Genomic DNA, 21092 nt, shown 5'->3' with positions numbered 1-21092 from the left:
TGCCCTACATGGGGTGACTTTTTAATATTTAAAAAGGAAGGCCTTATCCCTGTCAAAAGGGTTATTTTGACAGGTCAGACTGAAGTGTAAGCACCAGCAGCCAGGCTGTACCGAGAGGCCGGTGGCCATGCGTCCTCTTTCACATTAGTGGATGGCACAATAGATAATGTAGTGCACAGGTGATACTTAACTTTCCATGCCATGGGTGCATTTCTGTACCCTATACTATAGTCGTATAGGAAAATGAAATATGCCAATTAAGAGAGTTAGCCAGTTTGATCAGATTTTCGGGGTCAGGGAACATGTGCCGGGGCTGATTAGCAGTGCAAAGAGTCCAGAAAGAAACCAGCAGCAGCAATTGAAAAAAAATTGAGTGATCATGCCAAAAAGGGCACTTCTCGCATCGCAGCTTTACGTCATTCCAGTTTATACATCATGACTTTATGCCCCTCTTCGCTAACACACAAAGCTCTTTAAACAGCTTAAATTTGTGTCGAAGTAGTCAATTTTTGGCTTTAACTCAAGCAGAAGGTTTCACTCTTCTTTTTGCTGAGAAGAGTTATTCCTTTTATTGCTCATTGTGCTTGTAGCGCTTATACAGTGTTCTCTTGATGTTTTTAAATCACCACACTATAGCAAACACCCCATGACAAAGACATTTCGACATCAACTTTTGTTGGAATTTAAAGGGTACATCGTGAATTTTACCAATTTCTACAAAAAAACGGTTATTACTTTTATTCTGCCGATGATTCGTCCGAACAGGAATTATTTTGATGTGATGACCTTTCTTTCCTCCATGTAAATGTGTTTCTTTGTGGTCTGTACCCAATTCCTCTGGTTTTAACGTGAATGATTCGAGCCCAGTTATGAATAGCTATGAAAGGCTGCTCCTAATGAGTTTAATGATTTGTTAATACTGAGATCCTATGCAACGGAAATGTATGTCTCCTGTTTTTAAAAACCGACACTACTGCAGAGTGGCCCTGGGCCGGGTGTGATACCGACCACTTACCCAGGCCTTCTGTTCTAAACAACTGCCCTTTAAATCGCGGGACTTGTGCATTTAGTTTTTCCATCCTGAGGATGGACGGACATGCCATCGACTGACTGCAAGGTGCTGATGGGGGGTGGGGGGGGGGGGAGCAGGACTCGTTGGAAGTTTCATTCACGACTTGGCAGCCGTGCAGTCATATTTTTTGACAAATAGTAGAGCCGCGGCGTCTCGTGCGATCAGGTCGTGACCTGTTATTGACGCGTAAAAGGCTAAAGCTATTGAACCATGCGGCTTCCTGAAGCGAGAGGGAATTCCAGCTGGCAATAAAAGAGTGATTGAGAAGAGGTTAGCAGCTGAAGGCAGAGCGTAAAAACGTACCCTCTGTTATTGTTTAAAGAGTAAAAAACCCCCCTCTGGTGTTCCCACCTGTGCTGTAGCATGGATTTGGTGCCTGGACCCCTCCCGGAAGTTCTCCGATTCCTCCTTACCGTTATTCCAGAAAGTGGAACGGATTTTCATATCTGGCAGCTTTTCAGCGCCGCAGTTTCTGGAGCACGTGTAGTTTGGCCCAGGCCTCGTAATAGGATAATGAGTACCTGCACATGTCATCCAGTTTTTGAATTACTGATGGCTGTATGGGGGTTTTCTTCTGGAGGGGGACACTCCTCCCTACAGCAGTTTAATCCAGGCTCACCCTCAGCCAGGCCACGTGGACTTCCCCCACACTAGCTCTCACACTCCTCTCAGCAAAGCAGGATCTCCCCATCTTCTCCTCAGTGCCAGCAGTGGAGCCATCGAAATCTTCTATATAGCACTCAAGTCTCTGCTTATGGTTAGCTGGCTGGTAACATCACACCAATCACAGGAACACCCCCGCAAAGAACCTATGCGCGAAGCAGGTCTTCAGTGCTATAGTTTCAGTGCACCTCTAAGGGGTTAACCCAGAAATTTCTGGGTTTCTTTGACCTCCTCGAATGGAGGCCACAATTGATGACTGCCACTCACTCCATGCTTCTGTGTGCATCTTGGAGTGCAGCTACAGACCCATCTACGCCATTTCCTCTAAATTGGCTTTGAGTTGACCAAAATCCTCTGTTCCAACATGAGCGACATCTCTGAATGTGAGCAGTCTCAGAAACACATATTTGATCTCAGACTACCAACAAATGGGTTGGAAATTAGGGTCCTAGCTGATAAATCATCATCATGATCTCTCGTTGGGATCCACACTTCGTAGATTCTGGATAAAACAGATGAACCCAAGTAATTGTTTTTTTTTTGTGTGGCATGGAGGGCCCTGTATAACATAAGGAGAGGCCACTGACCACAATGCCCAATCCACCCTCGTAACCACCGCAGAGTCTCGAATGGTCCATTACCGGCTCGCCTCCTACCTTTCCAACCAACACTAGTTTATTCACATGGGCACTTTCAGGTCACAAAAGATTCCCATCACCTATGGTTTCTCCCCCACAGGCTCCATGCAGTCTCCTGTCATGGTCGACCTATACATGGAGCTACTTGGCTCTATATGCATCAAGATTCACCAGTATACCAATGATATACAACAGCTTGAAGGTCTCCCCTGCTTCAGACATCCAACGCCTCAAACACTGCTTGCACATTATCCAGACTTGGATTTCCAATGCCTGCCTAAAGATCGACCCAACCAAGACAGAAATTCTGTTATTTACTAAGAACAAAGAAACAAGATACAATACAAACCTGGCTCAATTTCATGACCTTGCCTGCTTATACACCAACTTTCACCGAATACCAAGTCACTTGGATTCCCCCTAGACACCAACCTCACCCACAAGGAACACTTTGCCAAAAAAAACAAAGACAGCCCGATAGCAGCTCTCTCTTCCAAAGAGACACAAACTGTTTCTCCTAGAGAGTGAATTCAAAGCAGCTGCTCAAGCCCATGTAGTCTTGCATCTGAAGGTGGTAAAGTCCCATCCAGAGCCTGCGAAATATGATCACATCACGCCTATCATGAGTGAACTTCACCGGCTACGCTTACCAGCCGGCATCATCTTAAAAAGCAGTGGCCTCATTTACAAAGCTATCACAACCTGCACTCCTGTTTATCTTGCAGCAAGCTTTCCATCTCTGGTGGATCTTGGTGTGCCTGCAGCCGGGACACCATTAGACTAAGAAGTTTAAAAAAGAGAAAACATAACAGCACGTCTCTTCCACTTATGCACAAAAGATATGGAACAATGTCCCTATACCCATTAGGACCACTCCAGTATGGATCCAATTTAGGAAAGAGTTGAAGACTCACCACTTTAAAGAGTACTACATCACCATCCACAACCCAAATACCTCTTCTCTCAAAAGTTGAAGTTATGCTGCTCTCTGACCATGTACATCCACTACAGTCTGGCTAGGCTCATGCTATAGAAATTACATATACATAAATATTTTCTCGAAGAGCAGGACCTCCATCAAAGCCAATGATATTGTCACACGGTGCACAAATACTAATGAAGCAATACCCCTGACAGGATCTCTTGACTTAAACAACAAATAAACAAGAGAACTTGCCTGCTACGTATAAACCACTCCACGCTGATATTTACACACTAATAATTACATTCAAATAAACACACATCTTCAACAGCATGGGCAGCACATCATGAATAGTTAGTACGTGTAAGGTCTGTACCCCTTCTGCTGCTACAAGGACTTTGTAAACCCAGATTCCCTAACGTAGGGCTACGAAAAGAAAAGCATGCAATTCCAGGAGATCTGTACCTCCGGATCGGAAAGCGATACCCAGAGATTTCTGTATTAAACACTTCACCGTAGAGAGGTATTAAAAAAGTTTCCAGTGGGTAGGGCACACATTTTCCCATTGGTCTTTATTTTGGCCTAGGGATATGAAAGCTTGGAAAAGTTTCATTTCATTAAGGAAGAAAATATAAATAAAGTGCAAAAAATGTGAACTCTCAAAACTATAAATACCTCCCCTTCTCAAACGGACAGTCTTTGGACTGACTATGCAAATCTCCACAGAGACTGACCCACATAATAGCTTTACAGTTGTCGCCTCAGACTTCCTACTAAGAGCGTACCTCTTTCACACCCTTTGCTCACATCAGTCTATTCACTTGTCTTTTTATCTGAGACAACCCATTTCACAACTCCCATTCATGGAGCAAGGAGAGTAACACAAGCATTCACTCAATCCACACCTCCCTTCACCCCAGCAGCAGATGGCACACTCCTAGAAGCATTCTTGCTTAACCAAAGTAGACAAAGGACACCTGCACCGTGAGATCATCTGTGGTACTGCTTGGAAACTCCATCAGCTATCACTGGAATTATGCAGTTTTCCACTGACACAAGAAATGTGCACCCTTTCAAAAGCACAGAATATACAATCATTCATGGTTGTATTCAAAACAAACTGCTCAATAGCGTTGCGAGCTACAAACATTTGGAATAATTTTACTCTGCAAACATTAGGTTTTACAAAACACACAGGTTTAAGATATGATTTGCCATGTAGGAGTTGTCTGAATATTGGATGTGGGTTCCTGGATGAGACTGAGGGGTTAAAATACAGGGGGAAGGAAGGCAACAGAAGGTGACTAAAGTACAGGAAACGCGATCAGTACAGATATCTGAAAACATGTTATAGTGAAAACAGAACTACCAGGACTTATTGTGACATATTAGGATAATGACTTGGCCACAATGTACCCCAAAATATATTTACAGCAATATGGAGAACTACTTGTTACTTGTATACATCAAAAGATTGTTCAAAACACAAGCATTATTAAAGGGCCAAAAAGTATTTTACAAAGACTTTGTAATAATGTAACTTCAGTGTAAAAAACAGCGATGGATAGAATGCTTGAATTTATTTCATCCACTGGTAATTATTTGGGGCTACATCTCAGTTCACCTCAGATTAGACCCAGATATATGCACATCAGCATTTGTACTGCCAAGCCACGTTCTCTCTGAACCGGAACATAAGCAACCCAAGACTGGTTTTGCCCTGCTTGAGACTCGTTAGTCTGGTGCAACTTGGTTCCTGTGGCACAGTGAGCAGGGGAAAAATCTGAGCATACACGTCACACTTGGGACATCACACTGAAGTAAACACAACAGTGATGGATGAAATGCTTGAACTAATCTCAGCCATTGGTAATTACTCTGGGCCGCATTCCAGTCCACCATTATTTTGCGCACTATGCCGCTATAGATTAGACCCAGCTGTGTGCAAATCAGCCTTGGTCCTGCTCCAACAGGAACACTCCAGCCTAAATTGCCCAGCCAAGTTCTTTTGGAACTGGAACACAAGCAACCCAAGACCAGTTTCGCCCTGATTGTGGCTTGTCAGTTGGTGCAGCTTGGTTCCAAGGGCACAGTGAACACAGGACCCACTTTTGCAAGGTGTTCATGCACGAAGGGAGCTTAAGATTTATCAGTGGCAGGCACAGATGAACATGTATGGTGGGCAGAGACAGCACAGATGGGTCATCCAGAGGATGTAAGGGAGCCCAGGCCAGGTGCGTGCTGCAGTGCCATTATCAGGTAGTTGTGCAGCCGAAGCTGAAAGCAGTGCTTCATATTTAACTCTTTGTTGTGCTGGCAAAGGAGGGAAAGCAATGATGTGGGCAACCCAGGGAGAGTGTGAAAGGAGGAGACACGAAAAAGTATGGTACTGAACTTAGTCAGATAGGCGTTTCCTTGTTTCTCTGGGCATGGTGATGGATCAGGGCATGTGTTGGTTGGACCTCCATGGGGCTGAACTGCCTTGGCGTTTTAGCATTAGGGTGCTCTTAACTGTTTGCTACAAGGTAATACATTGCTCACTCTTTAGGGGCCTAAACTTCAGTTCAAGCCATAACTGTGGACCGGGCAATAACAATCCCCTACTGCAGACAATAACAATTAATAGCAGCCTTTGAAGGATGGAAGATTGGGTCGGCCTGATCAGTTTTTAAATCTGTGAACTGCAGGTTTTCAAGCAATCCCAAATTTCAAGAGTAACAAACCATGATCATAGCAAGATTACCAGTCGTGTATTTAACTCAAGAAAAATTCAAGAACTTTAAAATGTGAAAATCATGAAATTGGTATAATACCTGAGGGTTTTCGAGAACCCTTTTCACTCCTTTAATTAAATTGCCAAGGTATTTAGCCCGTTCTGGATTGCTAAATAAAGATCTCCTTACAGAAGCAAACTGGACTAAACAAGAAAGAGCCTGAAAAACAAAATAAGCACATAATTACTACTAAATATCTTCTGTTTGTTCACAGCATGTTCAAACAAGGCTGCTGAAACAACTTCAGTGTTTAGAAACTCAAAAAAGTGGCTCATAAGCCAATGTAAACTTGCAGATTCATTTGCTTGAAAGTGGCTTAAAATGGCAGCAAGACGAAATGACTTCCACTCACACCTGGCCGACACTCGAGGAACCAAACGAGGAAATAGTATTTTCTCCCTCACAAACTTTAAAAAGTGCGCTCATACAACTACACACACTCACCCGCACATAGCTATCATGAAGGTACACTATTTACCTTAGAAAGGGATATGATGAAAAATGAAATAGCTTCAAATGATCATAATTTCCACATACAGATGTATTCAGATGCAAGAGTTGCAAAATAAAAAAAGTGAACAAAAGCCTTTTTATAGGAAAAATGAGAAAAAACCATCTACTAAAACTATAGCTCTATTTTAAGTTGTGAAATTCAACTGCAGATGAGGAGAAAAGGAAAAATATTCAAACTTGAACTTAAGATAAAAACTAAAAAGAACAAGCACTTGCAAAAACGATAGGTCTGGCCTTGTTATGGTATGGCGAACTAATCAACCGTGAGGGTATCCAAGTGTTTGAGCTGCTGTATAGGCCTCGAGGGGCTATTTGAAGAGCCAGGTATTTAGCTTTTTTCAAAACTCAAGAAACGAAGAGGAGTCTCGGTTGTGTTGAGGAGGTATGATACTTTTCATTTTGTGCTTGAGGAGGTATGATACTTTTCATTTTGTGCCGTACTTCGGTAGTTTGAACGGGGTTTCATTTTTATTTTCAATTGTTGGAGGGCGGACCCCGAGGAGTCGGCGAGACCACCAAGGGGGGCCCTCACACTGTACGAAGTAGCCGAGTGCTGCCGAGAAGTCTCCTGAGAGATCCTTCTCCTATCACGTACTAGCACAGTAACACCACCACACCGGACTCAAGGAGGTTGTCTCAAGACAAGCAATTCTTTATCAGCAATAAAAAGGTTACGAGGTCAATATTTACACGAAGGGATCGAGGGATCCACCAAAAGTCTCAGTGTCTCTTTGGAAGGGTAGGGGTAGCGGGACAGTCTTTGGCAGGAGTGCGGTACGAGGGTACCTGGGGCCCAGTTCTTATCCTCAAGCTGGAGGACCTCCGGATCTCGGAGGGGTCGAGCCGCGACGGCGTCAGCAGGGCTCTGGCGTACAGTTCGTGGAGAGCCGCGATCCAATCAGCAGGGCTCTCAAGATGGTTTCTGCTCAGCTCGAGCCGCGACGTCGTCAGCAGGGCTCCGAGGGAGGTTTCAGCGAGGTTGGGCCGCGACAGCGTCAGCAGGGCTCCGATGTTCCAGGTGGCTTCAAAGTGTTCACAAGAAGGAGCCGCGACGCAGTCAGCAGGGCTCGTGATAGTTCCAACAAGAGTTCTCCTCCGTGGGGTCAGCCGCGATTCAATCAGCAGGGCTCTCGACTCTGGGATACAACTGCCGATCTGTGGCGGGGTCGCCCCAGATATAGGTCTGGAGCCCTTTGATGTCCGGACCCAGGCGCCCGGTGGGGGCGGAGAGGCCGGGTGGAGGTGGCCAGACGCCCAGCAGGAGAGGCGCCAGGCCCAAGGGAGTTGCAGGGCGATCACACCTCGAGAGGGGAGGACAGTTGGGGGTCCCATCGATACTGTCCTCCGCCGGGGTCGATGAATGGTTCCTGCGGCACCCCCTGGCCAGTTCGTGGTGCCTCGATGTCGGGGCTTCGCTGGGGTCGAGGCCGGGTTGAGCGGGGTCGTGCTGGCTGGTGCACAGAGTCACGTGGGTGCCAACAAGATGGCGGAGCCACGAGGGGTATGCGACCTCGTGCAGCTCAGGATGAAGGGCCTCGGTGCAGTTCAGAAGGGTGGCCCGTGAAGGCCGGGGCGGGGAACGGGCACAATCCACGGGGGTAAGGACCATGCCACGAGGCCGGGTCCAACATCAATCACTCTCAGTTTTCAAGATAAAAGAAATAAATTGACAGCAGGAATGATGAATTTTTTTTTCCTTAACAGAACTTTGATTAATGTTCAATGGTCTGTTGAGAAGCGAAACCCAGAATGCGAGTCGTTTAAAAAAAAAAAAAAAAAAAATACTTCACATTATTAGGAATGAGGCCATTTGGCTCTTTATTGCTGCGCCCATTCAGGCCCATTTCTGCTCGGGCCCTTTAGGCCCCTAACTGCTTGGGGCCATTAAAAGTCACTTTTGTTTTGTTGCGGGGTAAGATAATATTGATGGTCCTTAAAGCCTGGTCACATTGATACACTTTTCAGGATGAAACAACTGACACTTATTACTGTGAGGGCCCCTAATGCGAATTGGTGCTTAATAGTAGTTGGGGCATTCACAATCCTTAATAATGTGGCCATGTGATGCTCACTGTATGAGGGACTTGATGCCTGTGACCGTTAATACCCATTAATGCATGGGGACATTAAAGCTTATTATTGCCAAAGCATTTATACTTGTTAATGCCAGAGAACACTTAGCTTCGTTACTGACTAGAGTCATAGACAGTCATTGCAGAGGGCCATTAAAGATTAATATCACCTAAGGCCATTGCTTATCATGAATTTAAGGGGAAGCAACAGCCTTACTAATAAATAGGTGTTATGTATGCCTGACATGAGAGATTGAAATCTTTTGTTGCCCCTTTATCATAACTAATAGCATAACATTGACCGTGCAGAGACAGCAGTGAACATTAAGGAACCACGTCCCGGTGAAGACCACCGACCTAAAAGGCACAGAAGATGGCTGAAACACATTGATGATGAATGGACGTTGGGGATCCTAAGACCCAGATAGTGCCAACCAAATCTGTTTTTTATCTTGTCCAAGGAGTCTCTTATAAACAATAACAGGACTATTACTCTAGGCAATTTTTATTTCTCTCCGTTTTACCTATGCACAATATCAAGTGCTCTTCTTCAGAGGTTTAGCACGCCCAGGATGAATATCAACAGGGTGCAATCCAGTTATGAACGATGCCACTTTAGCGGGTGAGGGTGACGTAATCAGAAGAAAGGACTTTTCCTTCCCCTTTTACTTACAAAACCCTAAGCTTTGGCTGGGTTTCAATAGTAATTGTATGATTATGCTGACCTGGAAGGGTGTCTTCTCAGGCTCATTTCTTCTCATTCCCTGATATGCATGTAACCTTTCATTAATAATCCATGAGAGGGGCTATTCACTAGCATTATATCCTGAGGCCATTAATTTCATGGCCCCATTAAAGACAGTAACTAGCAGGGGCTATTTATGTTGAGTGAGAAATTGGATGATTAGTCAGGATTATTACCACCTTCACCCTTAGTGGACTGGACTCTATAAGCCTGCTTCTAGCCAACACACAGCCAGTTCCACCAATTCCCAAAATGTTCACGGTCAAGTTGACTTTATTTCAGGCTTCATCAGCCTTGTGTCATTATCTCCCAACATGAACATGGATGTGATCGTTCAGACATAGTGTCATTCTCTGGCTTCGGAGGTCGCACTGCGTGACTAAGTACCAAAACCGACTTAATTTTTGTAAACTGGGCTGCTCATGAAACCAGTGCATAACAGGTGAAGAATTGTGGGCACTAAGTTTATACCACTTTCAAGGGGTCAACTCCGCAGATAGTTTCCGGCCCTGGGGCATTAGTTTTATTTATTAAAATGTACAAATACCCCTATCCCATGGCCAGTTGTGAGAGTTAATGTTAACCTTTGATCTTTCCTATTAATCGAGGCTTTTGGACTGCGAAGTCAATGCCCTTCAGGAACTGGGGGTATATGCACACAGGGGGGCACAACATGTGCTCCTCTTCATGCACCCCATGGCACAGAGGCAATAAGGGGCCCTGTAGGGCTCCTTTTGTTTCTTCACCGCGATGAATACTGTGGCAGTGAGGAAACTCCTAATATGCTTGGCAGTGCCGCAGCGGCACCGCCAGCATATTAGGGGCCTCAGACCGCTGCCAAGGATCATGGCACCCTGGCGGCAGCAGCCGTCCCATGGCGGTCCAACTGCCACAATCCTAATACGCCGGGCGGACCGCTACCATGGGTTTGATGGTCCAATCGTAATAAGGGCCTTAGACTTGACTAATGTCCTCAGAACAATATATTACAGACAATAATGTCATCACGGAAAACCCTCCCACTTTTACCAACTTGTAGAATAACACCGGAAAAGGTCTGCAGTGCATCCCAGCCATGGTCCCCAGCCTCCACCTGACCCGCTGCTAAAGCACAGGTGGAAGGGGCATGTAATGCTCCCTCCTGCCAGGCAAGATTATTTCCTCATTCACCCTCTCCATATCGGAGTAAGTGTTAAACGTGTGTCTTAAACCCCACAGAACTGGGAATTCCATCTAGTAAATCCAAGTCCACACAGTGTTTCGCGATTCCTTGGGAATAACAGAAAAATTGTGCAGAAATACGAGGCGATTCAGAATTTTGAACATATTTCCTCCTCACTGATAATCAAGGCCTCAATGTTATAGCGAGCTCCAAATAAGGGCGTAGTAATGCCCCATTTATTTCAGCTTCAGTGGGGGGTCAGAATAACCTGTTTTTATTGCTCATTATTGTCTGTTATCTGTTAATTTCAGGTCACAAGATAAACGTCAAACTAATAAATATTAAAGGAAAGATGATATATAACAAAGCTATTAGGAAAGGGGTGCCAAGCACGTGATAGAAGGGAAAAGAAATTATAGCAATGACAAAAGTAACTACGAGGCTACTGGAGTGAGCGAACAAGAAAGACAAATGGAAATAAGACTGCAAAGAAGGACAAATGGCCAGAAAGAAAGGAAAAAAGTTCAAAGAGAAAGGAAGCACAGCAGAAATAAGGAAACAGGCACAAACGAAGAATGGAAAAAAGATGGTGGAAAGGACGAAAGAAAAAGAAAGGGAAAAAGAAGGAAAGGGAAAAAGAAGGGAAGGTAAAAAATAGAGGGCAAGAAAGCAAGATAGAGAAAGAAGGGTGGCAGAAAGGAAAGTAACAACACAATTATAAAAGAAAAATAGGAGAGAAAGAAAGAAGGATAGTAGGAAAACAAAATGAAGTATTCAAAAAGAAACATGAAAAAGAGGAATGAAAGCCGGGAGTAAAAAAGGAAGGGAAAAAGAAGAGAAATAAAGGAAGAAAGGCATATTGAGCATAAGGAAGGGTAGGGAGATAAGGGAGGAATAAAAGGAATGAACGAGGAAAGAGACGAAGAAAGGAAAATGAAAAAGATTGGTAGAAAGGTGGCAAGATTGAAAGAAATAATAATGGACAAAATTTAAGCAAGACAGAAATAAGTAATTAAAAGAATGGAAAGAAGAAAAGAAAGAATCCCATAAAGTAGTAATGAAAGAACGCTATAAAGAACCAAAGAAAGGTAAAAATATAGCAGGTGTGAATGACAAATAATAGAGAAAGGAAAAATGAATAAAGAATAAAAGGAAAGGAAAACACAGGAGAAAGGGTAGAGTAAATGTAAAAATCACAGGGAGGACAGATGAAGCTGTTTGGCCACATTATTTTAAATTGCGCTGTAAATACATAATTTTTCAAAAAAACTCCACGGGGGAGAAGAGAACCATTCTCACAGGGCTGCAGAGAAACGTTCAGGATCGCTCACTTTATTCGAATGTTTAGTGCCATGTAGTTCAAAGCTGGGCTAGTTTATTCTTTTGGCAACTCCCTTGGCTCCAAAGAGAAGTTCCTGATTAGAACGTACCAGCTCCATGCCAGAGCCTTAGTTATTCACTGCTCACAGCTGAAGCTGTGAAATCACAGCAAGCTGCCATCCTTCACTTAACAATGCACATTTCCTGACAACAATTAACAGTTGCAATTAAAAATAACAAGTCGAACAATGTATGTTGTGGTTTAAATATTAAACTACTTCTTACTGGCAACACGATCCTAGTCTAAACTTGTAAGCAATTAGCATTAAGCCTGGGCAGTAAATTCCGTTCCGCTCGCGGAATTTGAGTAATTTCGCATTCCACGGAGAACGCGGAATTGCCCAAAATTCTGCGTTTCGCGGCTTTGTGGAATTTTTTGCATGACTGCGTTCTCAAAATGCGTGTTCGCAAGATATTTCCCCGACCACGCAAGCAGCGTTCGCGAACAGGGAAAAAGCATCACGAACAAGCAATTCTGCGTGTTCGCAGAATTTCTGCGAGCTCGCAGAGATTTGTTACCATTTCGTGGAGCTTTGCATAGCGCGACTACGCAAATTCCGCCCACCCCTAATTTAGCATACAAAATCAAATGTACTTACTAATTGAGAAAGCAGTGGAGGAAGAGAATGATACAAGTCAAAAAACAGATCCAACGTCTCTGATTCCAGAAAAACTGTGGGAGAAAATAGTGAGTTAATAATATAGCTTACATAGAACATCATTCAAATATGGAGTACATCACTTCAATGTTTATTTACAAGAAATAACTGCATTTTAAAGTGCACCTACATTCTAAGTGGCTTTTTTAGCCAAATACGTGAGCTTTTGTTAAGAGACTGGGGATCTCGGCCTGCTCTTTGGCCTCTCTAGTGCAGAGGATGAGATGTTCACACCATCCACACTACCTTTACGATCCTAAGGACGTCAGCATCCTTTTATGAGCAGAAAGCACACTTGACACCAGAGATACATTTTTGATATAAAAAAAATAACAGGGTGGAGGTCAGCCCACCCTGGCCTCAGGCCACAGCTCCACCTCGAAATCCCCTAGCCTCCTGCCAACCACCCAACAGGTTAGGGGGGGGGGAAGAAAGCACACTAGACACCAGTGATAAATTTTTATATATATGAAAAGAGGATGGGGGGAGTGGAGTTGGTTGGCTTCCCTTTGTTGTTTATTGTTTGTCTGTTTGTTGCAGTAGATGCACTAAGTGTGACTATGATGCCCAGATATGGGTCCTTGCTCACTGTGCCACAGTTCAGGTGGGGCCGGTGACCTATCTGTAAATTTTCGGGCCTCCCTTTGCGTCCCACCACCAGCAACAGCCAGCAAAAACAAAACACAGTCATCTCAGCTTCAGAAAAGCAATGTTGTTCTAGTTTATAGTGCTCAGAGAGTATGTGTTTTTTCAGGATGGTGTCTTTCTGTATTTTTTTCATGCAACATATTACTGACGCAAACTGCTAGTGTAAAAATATTGTCTGTATAGCTGTGCGAATTCAGATTGTAGAGGGGCATGATCTGAGAGCTGTGAAGTTCAGGTTTAACACTGTGTACATTTCTCACAGTGCTTGTCAGTGGGTGTTAGAGCGGACAGCCATTAAGGGGGTCTTCTCCTAAACATTTTGGTTTTTCCCCTCCTGTTTCCCAAACTTAGTATTAGTTGGTCTTAGGACTGTGCACTTTACAACTGCTAACCAGTGCTAAAGTCTTGTGCTCACTCTTCTAAACATAGTAAAATTGGGGTATAGCTAATTGCCAAGTTTAATTTAATTGCAAGTCCCTAGAACAGTGGTACAACATGTACCTAGGGTCTGTAAATCAAATACTACATGTGGGGCTGCAGCATTTATTGTAATGCCTACTTTAGTAGCTCTCTAAAACATGTCTCAGGACTGGCATTGCAGCCTGTTTTCAGTTTAAACTGGCAAAATAAACCCCTTGCCAGACCTAAATCTCCCTTTTTAATACACATAACTCACCTCTAGGGTAGGCCCTAAACAGCCCATGGGGCAAGGTGCATTTTATTTTAAAAGTTGGCCATGTACTTTTGAGTTTTACATCTCCTGGTAGTGAAAAACGACTAAAATATTTTCCAGTATTGTGAGGCCCACCTCTCCTATAGGATAACCCTTGGTTTCCCTTATCACATTTAATAAGGGATGGGGGTGTGGCCTGGAAGGCCAACATTGCGAGCGCAAGTTCGTGAGCTACCGCCCCCCCCCCCCCCATAATTTACAGGTGTTGGCGTACCTCTACTGCATAGGGGTGGTCACCACGTCAGTGCTGAAGGGCGTCCCGACCCTTGGCATTGATCGATGGGCGCTGCAAGGCCCGAATGGTCTGAAAGACGGAGGACATTGGAGGAGCGCAGCACTCAAATTACGGCTTAACTGCGCCCTTCTGCTGGTCTCAGCCTGTGTTGTTGATGGCGCCCCCCTCCCCCCGGGTGTGACAGGGCTGCGGCAAGCGGGAGTCAATGGGGGGAGATTTGGTGCAGCGGGCGACCCCAATGACAGTGGAGCCCCAAAGACTGGGCTGCTTTCTGGAGCCAAATTGGGCTCCAAAGTTACTCCTGTGACAGGTGCAGCTATAAGAGCTACCAGGGGATTGGCCTACACACCGGAGTCTGCATTGGGTCCCATGACTGACTGGTACTGGGTATGCAAGGAAGGTCCCCTTGTGGCCCTATGGAATGAGAGGTAAACAACACAGCCCCATCCCTCTGGTGAATCTGTGCGGTGGGGGCGCGGATGCCCACACAAACTGTGTCCTCTGCCAAAGAATTGACTGTCTGGTGAACCTATCTGCCAGTACTTGGAGGATTCCTAGAGGCTGGAGATCACCAGGGGTCCAGGGCCACGAAAGGAAGTAGGGTGCATAGCCCTAAGTCCAGTTTGACAAGGCCCCTGGCCTCCTTGTGTGGGCCCCTTGTGTTAGACGGTTTGGCCATGCCTGAGAAACCCAGGGGCCGCGGTGCCCGTCTGAGCCCTCCTGGACTTTACTACCTTCCACTGAGGTGTGATTCCCTGTCCAGTGCTAACTGCTCATGCAGCCCAGGCCCGTCCCCTGGTGCAAGCGGGTTGACCCCCACCTGGTGCTGTCCTGGCAGTTGAACTACAGCTATTCTGTCATCGCCTTATCCAGCCTTCGGAATGCCACCTGCGAGGCACTATAGATCATAAGGGCCAGCCGAGTCAAGCGAAGATGGACAGGTACACCGCGCCCATTGGGGGCGCGCAAGGTCTGCAGAGGGAAGAGCACGATGGATATGCGGGTGGCGATACATCTCTCAACCTCCAAGCCATTCAGGACTATAAGTTTCCCTACTTCGCCAAGACTTGCGCCAGACTGCTGCCAGAGTCATGGAGGCGGAAACGAGGACCTCTACTTTGGAAGATACGGTTAAACAGCATTCTTCTGATGTGACCCGCCTGTCCTATGAAGCAAGACTCCTGCAGAATCAGGCAAAGGGCGCAGAGAACAAAGCCAGGTGCAATAACCTATGCTTTACAGGGTTGCCCGAAGACACAGAGGGCCAATTTCCTGAGGACTTCCTAGAACGCTGAATCAAGAACTGGCTTGAGCCCGAAGGCCTTTCTACTTGCTTTGTAATTGAAAGGGTGCCCCCCTCACTGGCACAGAAACATCCACCCGGGCCGCCCCCAGTTACTAATTGCAATACATGTCTACAGGAACCAAGATGCGGTTCTCCAAGGGGCACGACTAACTGAAGAACTGTTTCAGTCCAGACACATAATGATCGTCCCGGATTATCCTTGCAGGGTGCAGATCCTGTGAAAATCCTTTGCCCAGGTCTTGGCCATGCATATCTCCTACACGTTGTTGTACCCCACCAAATTAAGGATCATACATCACTCCAAGACTGTATTCTTTGACACCCTGAATGAAACATGAACCAGGATAACAGATTAGCGCCCCCTTGCAGCTAACTCCCCCCATCCCAGTGGGGTTTCTTGGACTTGCCTCGGGCGAGCGAGCACAACCAGAAACACCACAGTAATAAAAGGCGGCGAAAAAGATCTCGCCGTGGACCCGGGAGGGGGGGACACAGAGATGCTGCTTCGGACTGAGATGGAGGGGGAAGTCGAGGAAACATGGATACAGACCAACCGGCCACTGAATCCTCCGGATGAGTGTCTATATAATGTCAAGATTCTTTACGTGCGCCACCACCAATGTATCCTACATTATTGCCTTAGTTTCATACTGTGGCGGGTGCAGACCTTGTGGCACGCCTGCCAACCAACTCGCCCCCAAGTTCCTAGTTAGTTCCATGGTTTTGTTGGGGATGGGCGATAGATGCTTCTTCGGTGGGGGGTGGAGTTCAGGGGGGTGGGAGTTGGGGGAGGGGTGGTTGTTTTTTGGCTTGTATGTGTTTCATTCCAGGTACACTGCCTTGTTCCGACACTTTTGGGGAAGCTCCCTTACATGCTTGACACACAGTCCAAATACCGGTACTGCTCCTTTTCTTTGAGGCTAGTTGGACAGTCCTGCCCACGGGTTGTTATGATCTACCGAGACTCAGCCCCCACATTGGTCTTAGTGTTCTTACCCTGCAGAGTGTCCTAACAGTAATGACATGGAATGTCCATGTCCTACTTGACTGCATTAAGAGGGGGGCGTCTTCCAGTTCTTACAGCAATACTGCTGCTGCTGCAAGAAACACACCTGCAGGGCCATAATTGTCAATTTTTATCACATTAAGGGTATGACATGGTGTTCCATGCGGGTCATGCCAGGGGTTCCACGGGGGTGGCTCTCCTCATACACAAGTCCCTACCGTTGGCTGTCACAAGGTTGTTTAGTGACCCCCAGGGAAGGTACATAATAGTGGAAGGTACACTAGAAGGCTTTGTACACAAAAATTGTGCATGTATATGTCCCAACTGCCCTACAACAGTCCACATTGACTGTCATTAAGTAGCTGATTGTATTGCTTTCTACCAGGAGGACCATCAATTGGGGTGACCTTAATGATATCATTGAAAGTAAAGATTGTTTTGGCTTCAGAGGGGGCGCTCAGAGATGCAGTCATAGCCTGGGGGACTGGGTATGAGGATTAGGACTTACTGATGCTTGGCACATATGGCACCCACCGGTACTGGAGTACACTCACGCTTCCACTGCCCATGGGTAGCTGTCTTGTACGGACTATGTATTCTTGAAAGAGGATGATCCCCTTCAATGTTCTGGGGCCCAGATTCTGCTCCGAGGTCTATCTGATCATGCCCCTGTTCTAATTCGTTTTTGGAACACCTACTGCGGCCCAACACCCAATTCAGTGCCTTAACACTTGTTTTTCTCAAAATGAGAAAGTCATGGAATTTCTCAACAACAAAATTTCTAGTTTGCTTTGTTTGAATGAGGATTCAGTCGAGTTCGGCGGGCACCTTGTGGGAGTCCGTAAAGGCTTACATGAGGGGGGTGGCCGGCTCCTATGTAAGGGCCATAGAACGTGACAACATTTACAAGTCAAGCAAACGGTTCCATTGGCTCGCCACGCATCAGGCGACGTCCGCATCATTCCTCGAGTGCATGGAGACTCTGGGTTTTGGGCGCTGGAATCCCCAGCGATTGCTGCATTATTTGCCCAATATTGCGAAAACTTATTCACTCCCCAGCCTCGCCTGACCCAGTAGCTGGAGTCTCCCTTGGTTGCTGAGCTGCCCTTGCCGCGCCTCTCAGCTTTGCAGAGGATGGAGTTGGAGCAGGCCTTCATGGCAGAGGAAGTAGGTGCTGCCTTGTCAGATTTAAATCCTGGCAAAACTCCAGGATCCAACTGATATCCAATGGAGTTTTATTGCAAACTCAGTACCGACATCATCCCACCCCTCCTCCGGTTCTTCTACGAAGAAATTAGCAAGGGCTGCCTCAACCCCGCAGTTGACCTTGCCACAACTGTGGTCCTTCCCAAGCCTGGTCGATCGCAGACTACTTGCTCCGCATTCAGGCCGATTTCTCTTCTTAATTGCGTAGCTAAGTTCTATGCCAAGATTTTGGCTAATAGGATTCTGACTGTTCTCCCTTCCTTCGTCCACCCAGACCAATGCGAGTTTATCCCACATCGAGGGACCAGACATTTAATTTACAGAGTACAGGTGGCACTAACCCGACTCGGGTCACTGGGAGGCCCAGCGGTTCTCCTCCTAATTGACTTCGACACGGCCTTCGACACTGTCGACTGGACAATCTTGGACCATGGGCTTCGGACCTCACTTTCTAGCCTACGACAAGGTCGTATATGCTGGGCCAGCTTTTCGGGGATGCATCAGGCTTGTGAGTTAATTGGAGTACGTCCCTGTTGGTCCCACTCCACGACGATCGACTAGACGAGGACTGGAAACCTCAGATTCTGATCCATCGGATCAGCTTTCCATACATGGAGGTATTCAACTTTTGCAAGCCACGTTTAACATGGAGCCTGAATCTGAGCCCTGTGATGCACAAGGATCGAGAGGATATGAAGTGATAGGCTACCCTCCCACTGAACGTTATGGGCAGAGTTGCCCTTTTAAGATGATGGTCCTCCTGAAATTATAAAATTATCCTGCATTTATCCCAGAGGCATGGTTTGATGCCATTCAGGCCATGGGACGCAGGTTCATTTGAGCAGGTGGCCCTCCTAAGGTGGTCCACGGAAAGTGCCTGAGCACGACATATGATGAGGATTTATTACTGGGCGACTCTGCTTTCTCCCATTAATGATTGGTTGCACGGAGTGGGACGATCCTGTTTACAGGGAGAACTCACCCTGTTGGGGCTTGACAAATGATAGGCATCCTTTATGGGGCTCCTATCCCCGCCACACTCCTAGAGATTAACCAGGTGGTATTTCGTACATGGCGAGCAGCACTCCCAGTTCTTTGGATACCTACAGCTCCGGCAAGCCCTCTCCACCTACTACACCACACTACACCAGGTACCAGAATAGATCCCTCTAGAATGTAAGTTCCTAATGGGTAGTCATCACTATAATAAAGGGGGGCTGTCTCAGTCATTGGGGGTACATGCCCCCACAACACTGGACACCCTGAGACAGAGGTGGGAGGGCTGGATGGGAGAGCTGGATAAAGTAGACTGGAGGGACGCCTGTATGGCACCCCTCACTCTGACAATGTCTGCAAGGCTCTGCCTGGTGCAATTCAAGTTCCTTCACCAGGCCTATCTTACGCCTGTGCGCGTGTGTCAAGCTGGCTTTCGTGACTCCCCAGAATGCCAGAGGTGCCAAGCCCCACTCAGTGATTTTTTCCACATGGATGGGAGCTCTCCTAACATACAACCCTACTAGGCAACTTTCATGGGTACTCTCTCCGCAGTACTAGGTACTCCCTGTTAGACCCGGGATCCCTGATTGGCTGAGGTAGGTACCTTAGGCCAAGTAGGGACCTGCGTTCCAACGTCAGGGAAAGGAAGATCACCTTCTTAGATAGCCCCGCTCACCCCCTCGGTAGCTTGGCACGAGCAGCCAGGCTTATCTTCAAGGCACATGTGTAAAGAATTTGCAACCATTTTCACAATAACCCAATGATGACACCACAAATTGACTCCACACGAGTTTTATAAAACGAGTATAAACTTTATGTAAAAAGATATACGATAAGACCACACGATAAAAAACCAACATATGAGGTTGTGTAATATTTCTCCTGGCTGGTTGTTAGGCCAGCCAGCCCTTGTAAATTCTGGCAATGTCAATGAGCACTTCTAAACATTCTCCTGTACGCCTAATATCATGTCATACAGTTGGTAATGCTAGAATCAGGCACTTTTGCAATGTAAAAATACTGTGTAATGCATAACGTAGCAATCAGACACTCTGCAATGAAAAGAATGCAATGCGTAACGCAACAGTCAGGCACTTTGCAAGGTAAAAAAACGCAATGCGTAATACAACTACTAGACATGTCGTTCTGCAAAAATAAAGCAATGCGTAAACCCTAATCATGTAATTCATTATGCAGGAACAATGCAATGTGCAATACGCTAATCAGGTAGTTCGCTATGCAGAAACAAGGCACTACGTCATACGAGTAGTTCGTTATGCAGATAAATGTCATGCGTCATACACTAATCAGGTAGTTCGGTATGCAGGAATAATGCAATGCATAATACTCTAATCATGTACTCCGTTATGCAGAAATGATGCAATGTGTAATACGACAGTCAGGTACTCCGTTCTGCAGAAATGGAATACTATGTATTACACTCAGGCCCGATCAGCAGGCCTTAGGCGGTCTCTCCGCCTCTCCTTCTGACCTGCAGTCAGCCTCTCACAGTTGCCCCCAACACAGTATGATGTAATCCCAAAGTGCAGCATCGTGCTCTGGCCCCCTGTACCGCCACTCCCTTGGCAATACGGGCCGTGATACGAACCGAAGCAGAGGCTCGCACTGCCAACACGAGAGAGAGGCTGATAGCGTCTCCCTCCGAGCCCCGCCCCAGGAGTCGACACCCGTTACCTGGGGGATGCAAACTCACTCTCATCTCTTCGTCCAGAGGCTGGGCCTCCAATGCAGCTTTGTGAAATGGCAACAGCGGCTCGGGCCGGCAACTCATCTCCTCCGGGACTGCCGGTCCGGGCCGCTTCAGTTACAAAGATCTCAGGCTGCCACAAAGCACACGCACACAGCATCGCTGAGTCTTCCTTTAATCCAGGTGCACGATCACTGGGCACTCCGCACACAGGTCTCAGGCTGCACGAAGATCACGTACACAGCGTCGCTGAAAACTCACGTTACTCAGGTGCACACGATAACAAGGCAAATCCTAACAAATGTCTCCCGGGGCACAACGCACCCGCACACAGCGGCGATGAGACTCACTTGGATTCCGGTGCACACGATAAGGCAAACCCTCACAAAGGTCTCACAGTGCACAACGCACACAGCATCGATTAGACTCACTTGGATTCCGGTGCACACGATCACTGGACAATCCTCACAAATGGATTCAGGCTGCACAAAGCACACGCACACAGCGTCGCTGAGACTCATTTGGACTCAGGCGCCTACGATCACAGGGCAGTTCTTACGAGGGTCTCAGGCTGCAACAGGCACACTTACACAGCACCGCTGAGACTCTCCTGGAAACGTTTGTGTTCCTGTGTTTCCGAACAGGGAGCCAGCT

At 46.4% G+C, this 21092-nt stretch overlaps 1 protein-coding gene across 1 annotated transcript in view; it reads right to left on the bottom strand.

The window, feature by feature from the left end:
* Positions 1 to 21092, bottom strand: part of RANBP17 (RAN binding protein 17) — a 1191453-nt gene that overhangs the window by 979119 nt on the left and 191242 nt on the right. Inside the window, exons 8-9 of the mRNA XM_085617873.1 lie at positions 12541 to 12614; positions 6109 to 6228 (exon numbers count right to left, since the gene is read on the bottom strand). Of these exons, the coding sequence (XP_085473999.1) occupies positions 6109 to 6228; positions 12541 to 12614 (194 nt within the window). The remainder of the gene's footprint in view (positions 1 to 6108; positions 6229 to 12540; positions 12615 to 21092) is intronic.

Source organism: Triturus cristatus, chromosome 7 (assembly GCF_964204655.1).
Source record: "Triturus cristatus chromosome 7, aTriCri1.1, whole genome shotgun sequence".
Classification (NCBI taxonomy): domain Eukaryota; kingdom Metazoa; phylum Chordata; class Amphibia; order Caudata; family Salamandridae; genus Triturus; species Triturus cristatus.
This window is presented reverse-complemented; position numbering and strand designations above follow the sequence as displayed.